This window comes from Trachymyrmex septentrionalis, unplaced genomic scaffold, assembly GCF_001594115.1.
Source record: "Trachymyrmex septentrionalis isolate Tsep2-gDNA-1 unplaced genomic scaffold, Tsep1.0 scaffold97, whole genome shotgun sequence".
NCBI lineage: Eukaryota > Metazoa > Arthropoda > Insecta > Hymenoptera > Formicidae > Trachymyrmex > Trachymyrmex septentrionalis.
Window position 1 is genome coordinate 319,138 of NW_017306160.1, and position 10,000 is coordinate 329,137.

The following is a 10,000-nucleotide window of genomic DNA, read 5'->3' on the forward strand; positions in this document are numbered from 1 at the left end:
CTTCCGCTACTAAGGTGTTAAATATATTATTTGTACATATCGTATACTTATCTCGTCAATATCATGTTAAATTAAAAATTATAATTTAATAAATTAAATAATAAAAAATTAAATAATTAATTAAATTAAAAATTATATTTTACTGAATTGCTACATACAAATAAATTACTGTTCAATATCTCGAATTGCTTTGTTTCAGGTTCGAACATTCTCAACTAATTTCAATGTAACTTCAGATATTTTATCTGAAATTCAAAACTTAATAGAACAATATAAAAAAATTCTCGAGTTAACCACAGGCCTATTTCGAAAATGGTTTCCTTAATAGCAGAAACGTAGCATGATATTGATCCATTTAATAATAAACCATTGATCTATTTAATAATAAAGCCGAAATATGATACAGAACTTACATTTACATGACTTTATATAATTATTTTTATTTATTATTATACTATCTTGTAATTTATTTATATTTAATTATTTCTTTATTTAATACTTTTTAATAATTTTATAATATACAGAATTTTATTAATAGCCTAAAGAAGCTATTAATAAAATCTTCTGACGTATTAATCTTCTATAGTATAATTGACAAATAATTTATATATATACTATAGTATATAACATATTAGATTTTTTAATGTCGATTGTAAAATACCTATTGATACAATTTCAAATTATTGTAACATATATAATATAATACAATTAACTGCCATTATTGTAACATATATAATATAGTACAATTAACTGTCATTATTGTAACATATATAATATAGTACAATTTACCATCTTCTACAATTAGGTAATAATAAGTTATATAACTTTATACTTTTTTTACACTACAAATTACTCTTTAAATATTTTTATAAACTTTTAACTAAATATATAGAATTTAAAATTAAACTAATATTTGTGTGTGTATTTTAAACTGAATTCATTCTTTCTTGTTATAAAGCATTTCTGAAATCAGATACCTATAACATGATGATTTTTGCAGTATATATACATTTTTTGATTAAATATACCTACATTTTTCTGATAAAAGTTGTTTTAATTACGAGGGAAAAAGAAAAATCTATAATCATATATATAGCATGTTTATCATTAAACACATTTCTATTGAAATGCTTTAATAGCTTAAATCAATTATCCCAATCTTATTAAAAATATCGCAAAAAGGACATGCATTTATGTTAAGATAAATATAACAATCTTTCAATTGTCATTATATTTATGAGGTTTGTTCGCGTCGCATGTTCCAACATGATTCAATATGTTCCTACTATGCTCCTACTCTTTCCAATGTGCTCGTTGGATGCGTGGTCTACAATGGGCAGTAGCACTAGTGGATTAAACAGTAGGCATAGAAATCGATACCAATAGTTGATTATCTTCCTCACATTCGACTATGATTAATTGATTTCTACTCCTTAATCCACTACTGCCCATTGTAGATATTGTGTAAAGTCGGCCTCCCAACATTTGAGAAAATTAAATTTCCATAGCTCATTCGATTGCTCATTGTTTGCACATTTATGCACACTTTGAATTTTCGTTTGCATACTTCTAGTAAGAAAGTTATTAAAAACATAATTTTTGGGAGGGCTAATTTCACACTAGCCCCAACTTTGATCAAATTGGATAAAAAAAATCATAATCAATAGATTTTTATTTGCACATTTTGAAACAATTTAATTTTTTATTTGCATCTTTTAATTAAAAAAATATAATTAAAATTCGAGAAGAATCGAAAGCGGCAAATACTTGAATCGCAGCTACTATGCTCAAAATGGCATGAATCGATAGATTCTCGTTCACACATTTCAAAACAAGCCGAATTTTGGTTTACACACTTTTAGTTAAAAAGTTATTAAAAAAGTAATTTTGTGGAGGAAGGGCTAACTTTAAAACAATAAGATTTCCAAAGTCCCTTAAGGGAAAACATCACTGTGACGGCCGAAAAAAGGGCTATTTTTGTGAATTTTTTTTGTAAAAACTAATAGCTTGTATGAATTATTGTTTTCATATATTCATAGTACATACATTTACGAAGTTATTACAAAAAAATTTATTAAATAATATTAATATTTCTAGCCTCAGTGTTTAATGATGTGCACCTCGTCTGAAAAAACATGGGTGCATGGGCGCTCGTGCTGCGTCTGAACGGAGCTTTAAAATAATTTTTTTTTATTTTAAAGTATATAAGTATAGTTTCAGTTAAGCGTATTGGTTTTTCGATAAACTAATTTTAGACAAAATGGTGCTGTTTTAAAAAAAGAAGTCGCGATTTTGCGAAAAAAATTATTACTTTTTTTATTGTTTTTTAAAAACTAATAATCCAATCGAAAAATTCGTACGCTTAACTGAAGACAATTTTGTTATAAACATTCTATCCAATATGTGCATAAATGTACAAACGATGAGCAATCGAATGAGCTATGGAAAATTAATTTTCTCAAATGTGGGGGCCAACTTCACACGGGTCCATTGTAGATCACATAGGATTATTCATATATATTATGTTTTATGTAATATTGCATATGGAATTTATGTTAAAATAAGTTAATAATATATCTACTTAAAATAAACTACAAAATGTAATCTGATTATATTAGTATGTTAGTTTCAATACTTATTAAATATTTATTATAATAATTAAATAATTATTTAGTTTTTTTCTACAAAAAGATAATTCTAATTTTCAATTATTTGTAATTCAACGATTCTGTAGATCTAGGACTTATTTTCTAACACAATTTCACAATATGTTTACATGATATATAAAATCACGCGTGTTGATATTCTAGTCAGTATTCGAGAAGCTTTCGAAATAGCAAGATGATAACACAATTATATCGATGTAACTTTGATATTAAAAACTTATGGTATTAATTGTTATTTATAATTAACTATAAATATAAAGTATTGAATATACAGCTACAAAGTGTAAAAGAGTAAAATAATTATTTTGTGAGAACGTAGTATTCGTTTTAATTAACATATTGAATGCCTAGCGAATTTTACACATTTTATCATTTATATCAGATTAAAATCACTATCATAAGTATATAATATAATATAATCTACGTAATATAAATTATATCATCACAAATGACACATTTTTCTGGTAAGACATTTGTCATTAATTTTCGATTTATTGAAATGCGTCAATTCGATATTTGATTATTTATCGCAAGCATAAATAAATTTTTTAAAACAACTATTATCAGTGACCTTTTCCTATCTTTAGTGAAAATGGAACACAAATCTCCGATAATTCCCATGTGATGTGAATCTATTGATAATAGATCACTAACGAAATCGTATATGTCTTTATTATATGTAGATATTTATATGCAGATCACAAGAGTATAAAAAAACTGATGCACCTCATAATTTTTAGATACGCTTAAAACAACTCTTCGACAAGCTTTTTTAGTACATAGGATACGTAGAAAGACCTAATGATGATCATATTACAAAACTGACAAGGCTATATGCCTTACGATGGGCATGTATTCTTGGTCATGAGGAGTGTAAGAAAATGAGCGCACTTAAACTAAGTAAACATTTTGCTGACAATGAAATTCACAAGTAAATTTCATACACGTACGATTATCTCATAAGTTGTATTTGTAACATGTGCGTGCACACGCATGCATATGAATATGTACAGCCGAACGTAAAAATAAGTAACTTAATGAAATATAGTGACTCGATTATACCTATAAAATGGATACATATAAAATGCACCTATTTTATACGTTTAACTGATGAAATCATTCATTCAGAACGACAATCACTCGCTGAGCTCTTTTATCTGATTGGTATATTTCGTTACAAACCACTCAAATAAAAAAGCTCATTGAACACTTAGTGAGCGGTTGTCATTCTGAATGCATCTAAAATGTATTTTTTCATAAAATTTGTTCCCATTGCTTGTACTTTTTGCACTCAGCATCTTTGCTTTTTCTCTTTTCAATGTCCAAATATATATATAATTTTAAGTTCAAAAAAATTTAGGGATTTCAAGCAACGCGAATAGACCTGTGATATATACGTATATTTTTTGAATTCCATTATTTACGTACTGTGCTAGTATGATGACAGCCAATCAGACTACTTGGGATAAAATGTTGAAATTATATCTAAAAAATAATCTAAAGCAGGAAAAATCTGGAAAACAAATATTAGAAAGTTTGAGTTGCGCTGAAGATCCTGATATCATCATAAATTATTTAAATATGACAGCATGGAATACTTCATTATTTTCCAATATAGAGTGTTCTTATATTTTCGAACATATTCTTGAAAAGCATGTGCGCAACGATATAATTCTTGACTACGTATTAAAAAATTTTATAATTATAAAACCCATGTAATAATATTTACTTTTATAAATATATATTGTATTTTTTCTTATTCGTAAAAATTTATTAATAAGGATATTTATATTATTTTGTTCTTACAGATTACTTACTACGCCTGCAATAATAAAACTTATTCTTAAAAACATTTACACTAATGAACAAGTTGATAAGATAAGTTTTATGATTCTGGGTTCATATTTATTAACCTTATATTGACTATGAATAGCACATTAGTTCATACAGCACAGAATCTTGCAGCACATTTTTACAACGTTGCATGTTACTGCAATATTATTGGATTTATCTATGGCGCGCTTAAAATAAAAACTATTCAATACACAAATTATAGATTAATGAAATTTTATATAATTAAATTAATGTAATAAGTAATGAAATGTTTAAATATTTAGATTGTAATTTTATACTTTTGAGAAAAACCGCATTATAAAATCGAATAGTATCAATGTGTGTTTTAAAATATTTATCGAATTTTTGTAATTCATGTATTAATATTAGATTAATAATTTAATTAAAAAGTGTTTAAAAAATTCGCAATGATATTCACTTTTCCAATAAATGATTTTGTAATTTACACTCCAACATCCTGTGTTGGCTCATATCGAGATTATTTATCATGATAGGTTTAATTTAGTAAGTTTAGTTAGTTTATTTTATTATTTTATTTAAAAATTATAGTTTGAATTGTTATATATATATATATATATATACATAAAAATAATTACTATTTATATCTCGAATTAATCTGTTTCAGATACAAACATTCATAGATACTAATGTCAATCTAGATTCAGACACCTTATCTGTAATTAAAAAATTAATAGAACAGCGTAAAGAATATCTTAAGAAAGCTGCAGATTACGCCAAGAAGCGGTTTTACTACACAGTAAAAGATATACACCTGAAGTAATTGATCCGTGATCAATCAAAAAGCCGAAATGTGTACAAAAGTTTTGCAGCAAAACATTACATTTACTTATATAACTTTCTAATTATTTTTATCTATTATTACGTTTTGTGATTTATCTATTTTTAATTATTTCTAATATTTTTCAATAATTTTATGATATACTGCAATATTTTATTAATAGTCTGAAGAAACTATTAATAAAATCTTTTGACACATTAATCACATCTATAATATATATAATCGATAAATAATTTATATAATATTACATAACATATTAAAATCTTTGATATCGGTTATATAAAATATTTTTATAATCGCAGTAACTGTAATTTATATTCATTTGTGATTGAATTATCTTAACTAATAAATATATAATATTTTCTAGATATTATATATATGATAACGTCATTTTTAATAACAATTAATATTTACCCAAACAAAATAAGTCATGATAACATCAAAATGATATTAAAATGAATCAGAAATGATTGAAAAATGACTTTTAATGATCGTTTTGGAGTTATTTTGACTTTTGAAATTATTTTGTTAATAATTTGTTTCTGCCTAAACTATATAGCATTATTATTGTTATTATTACCATATTATATATATATGTTTGATCTATAATGGAAGATATGGGCTGTTTCCGAGCGTAACCATGATAATTGTTGAGTCTCCTCACTTCTGATTTTGATAAAATTAGTCTCATTCGACGCGTTTTCACTCAAAACGAAAGAAAATCAGAAAAACCCAGCGGCCGCGTAAGTATTAAAGTTCGAGGCTTTAGAGATTAAGACATCTGTCATTTCGAACAAAAAAGCAGAGCGATTCAAAGTCGATATGTAATGTAAAAAATTTATACTTTGTTAATACCTTTAAAATATCTAATTTTAATTATATTGTTAAAATTTAAAAGTATTCAATACAAATATAGGTATTCAAATATAGAACAGGAATTCCTGAAACATGGTGGACCAATGTCGATGCGCTACTTTATCATATTATAATTTGTAATTTGAAGAAAGTTGGAATTCCTCTAATTATAAAAAAACTACATTTAATTTAAACGTGTAAAGAAAATTTAAATAAATAAAAATAAATGAATCGACCTGTAGAGGCCCTCCACTGGCTCTATCACCCTCGCCAATTTTTAACGACGGTCTTCTTTTTCTCAATAAACACCAAGTTACATGTAACAATTAATACAACTGTAGTATAACACACGAAATACATTACAGTTATATATTAGTGTGTTATACTATACAGTTATATTCTTATGGCAAATTACAACTAATTATAAGAGATACGTGTAACTTGAGGTTTGCTGGATTTGAATGTCATTTTCATGCTTTATGGCTATATGTGCATAGGTTTTTTATTAACTTGCTTCTACACCGATATATTAATGCTTGTTTATTAATATTCAAATCATCTTCCTTTCATCGTTTAGGGGTTTATAACTTTTCGCACATAGCAAGAACAGAGTAGGCTTTCGTTTTGAATAAAAATGCATCGAATGAGCCTAATTTTATTAAAATCGGAGATAAAGTAATTCTAAATAAATACAGACTAAAATATGTATACATAGCGTTGCATTGAGTCAATGTGATAGATTTCTTAACCACAATGGCCTAGTTTCTACCGAGGATTTAAACCGAATCAGAATGTAAGAACCAATCAATACAATTGAGTATTCCTGTTACAGTCGAACGACAGGGGAATGCTCGACAGTAGTTGGTTGGTTCTTACATTCTGATCTGGTTTAAACCCTCGGTGGAAACTAGGCCATTTATGCTTGGTTTATGCTTCGGTTTTAACTCTAAAATCCTAAAATTTAGCCAATAGGACTGCCAGTCTTAATTGGTCCTAACTGTATTCCATTGGTTGAATTTTAGGATTTTAGAATTAAGACCGAAGCATAAACCAGGCATTACAGAATCGCAGGTTTCTCTCTGCTCTCTGTTATCTGTTTTTATTTTATCTGGTACATTTTTTGTTAATTAGTTGGTACAAAGTCCTTTTCGATGGTGGCAACATTGTCTGTGCACTGAATATCCAAATGCAAGCAAACGCGTGTGTCAAATATTTTTTGTTAGTTTCAAATAATTTTAAATAAATAATGGCAAATTTTAGCGAAGACTTGTTTGATGTTTTTGATGAGCACGGCGATGAAGTAGAAATACTGGACATTCCGAAGTATGTGAAACGATTTTTGTCATGGAATTTAACCTAACTTCTATAAACGTTAATCATCTCCTCATATATGTATATGTGTATGTGACTATGGATTACTTATTTATAACAAATTGTGCAGGAAAATCAAGTCGGAGATAGGAATAAAGCGACATTCTGACGCCGATGATGACAAAGCAACCATAAAAAAATTGCGACATGATTCTGTTTTAAATGATATCAAGTAAAATTTTATGTTACATTGATTGGAATATTCAAATAAAATTATAGTTGACATTATTAGTATTAATATAATTAATAACTTTATACTTGTATCTATATTATTCTGAAATTAACTACAAAAAAATATATAACTACATATACTACATTATTTCTTTAGTCTAGAGGAAGTAGCATGTCGTATAACAGTGCATACTATAGAAACTGTAGAATCTTGTATGCACGAGATTGCTATTCCTCCTGATCAAGAGTATGTACCTTTGGAACATCAACAAGGCAAGCCAGCTAAAGAGTATAAATTCATATTGGATCCATTTCAGAAGGAAGCAATTTTATGCATTGAAAACAATCAGTCAGTTCTTGTCTCTGCACATACGTCAGCTGGTAAAACTGTCGTGGCTGAGTAAATATTTCATATATTTTGGAGATTGTTTTTTCTAAATGATTTCTTTAAAATAATTTCACTCTACTATCTTATATATATCTTGCAGATATGCAATAGCATGTTCGCTTAAGGATAAGCAGAGAGTAATATATACTACTCCAATTAAAGCGTTGAGTAATCAGAAATATAGAGAATTTTATGAGGAATTTAAGGATGTTGGTTTAGTAACGGGCGATGTTACTATAAATCCAACAGCGAGTGTATTAATCATGACTACTGAAATTTTGCGAAATATGCTTTATAGGGGTTCAGAGGTTTGTTTTACTCTATTTCATAATTTATTATGAAATAGAATATAATATTATAAACAAATATAAACTAATATTTTTCACAAATATGAGACATTAATGTCTCTAGTAGAAAATTATTTACTTAATATAAAGGTTGATATTTATATTTTTATTTATTTAATAAAATTTTATTAAAGATTGTAAGAACATCTTGTATAGAAAGAAAAATATAAAAGTGTACAATTAATACAGTACTTATTGCATAGGTAATGCGTGAAGTTGGTTGGGTAATTTTTGATGAGATTCATTATATGCGTGACAAAGAGAGAGGCGTAGTTTGGGAAGAGACACTTATATTGCTGCCAGACAATGTGCACTATGTATTTCTTTCTGCTACTATACCAAATGCACGACAATTCGCAGAATGGGTAGTACATTTGCATCATCAACCTTGCCATGTAGTCTCTACGGACTATAGACCTACTCCGTTGCAACATTATATATTTCCAGTTGGCGGCGACGGTATACATCTGGTTAGTGATAATCTGTAATGAAGAGTCATGTTCGATGAAAAAGAAAAATCTGCTGTCTTTATTTATATGTACTAAAGTTACTCATTCTAAAACAGGTTGTAGATGAAATGGGTCAATTTAAAGAAGAAAATTTTAACAGAGCCATGGCGTGTCTGCAAAATATGGGTGATGCAGCTAAAGGTGACACAAAAGGACGTAAAGGTGGTCTACGCGCCACGAACAGCGGACAAACAAATATTTTCAAGATGGTAAAAATGATCATGGAGAGAAACTTCGCGCCCGTAATAATCTTTAGCTTTTCAAAGAAAGATTGCGAGGTTTATGCAATGCAGATGGCTAAACTAGATTTGAACACGTTAGAAGAGAAAAAATTAGTAGACGAGGTTTTTAACAATGCGGTAGATGTCCTCAACGATGAGGACAAAAAGTTACCGCAAGTTACAAATTTGCTGCCACTTTTGCGGTGTGGAATAGGAATCCATCACAGTGGACTCTTGCCAATCTTGAAGGAGACTGTCGAGATATTATTTGGCGAAGGTTTAATTAAAGCCCTTTTTGCCACTGAAACATTCGCGATGGGCTTGAATATGCCGGCACGGACAGTCTTGTTCACGGCACCTCGTAAATTCGATGGCAAAGACTTTCGTTGGATCACGTCAGGTGAATACATCCAGATGGCCGGTCGCGCTGGCAGGAGAGGTCTCGACGACAAAGGGATTGTCATATTGATGATAGACGAGCAAGTTAGTCCCGTTGTTGGTAAAGCTATCGTCCAAGGAAAACCAGATCCAATCAATTCCGCATTTCATTTGACTTATAATATGGTTCTTAATCTTTTACGAGTGGAAGAGATTAATCCAGAATATATGTTGGAAAGAAGTTTTTTCCAATTTCAGAATCAAGCTGGTATTCCAGTTTTGTACAATAGTAAGTTATTATCGCTCGTTCCAATGTTGTCAGAGCCTTTGTTTTGGAATTCTTAACAACTGTATCAGTGTAATATATATTGTTGTAGCGTTTTTACGTATAAAGATTACTTGCGCAATGACAATGTAACGACATCGATACTATCATTAAGA

At 28.3% G+C, this 10,000-nt stretch overlaps 2 protein-coding genes across 2 annotated transcripts in view; both read left to right on the top strand.

The window, feature by feature from the left end:
- The window catches only part of LOC108756161, a 50,561-nt gene extending 45,260 nt beyond the window's left edge, over positions 1-5,301 (top strand). Inside the window, 1 exon segment of the mRNA XM_018499770.1 lies at positions 5,146-5,301. Coding sequence (XP_018355272.1) covers positions 5,146-5,301 — 156 coding nt within the window.
- A 2,023-nt stretch (positions 5,302-7,324) lies between these two features.
- The window catches only part of LOC108756223 (superkiller viralicidic activity 2-like 2), a 4,453-nt gene continuing 1,777 nt past the window's right edge, over positions 7,325-10,000 (top strand). The window contains exons 1-6 of the mRNA XM_018499847.1: positions 7,325-7,497; positions 7,616-7,717; positions 7,874-8,116; positions 8,205-8,412; positions 8,655-8,921; positions 9,017-9,848. Of these exons, the coding sequence (XP_018355349.1) occupies positions 7,421-7,497; positions 7,616-7,717; positions 7,874-8,116; positions 8,205-8,412; positions 8,655-8,921; positions 9,017-9,848 (1,729 nt within the window). The 5' untranslated portion in view covers positions 7,325-7,420. The remainder of the gene's footprint in view (positions 7,498-7,615; positions 7,718-7,873; positions 8,117-8,204; positions 8,413-8,654; positions 8,922-9,016; positions 9,849-10,000) is intronic.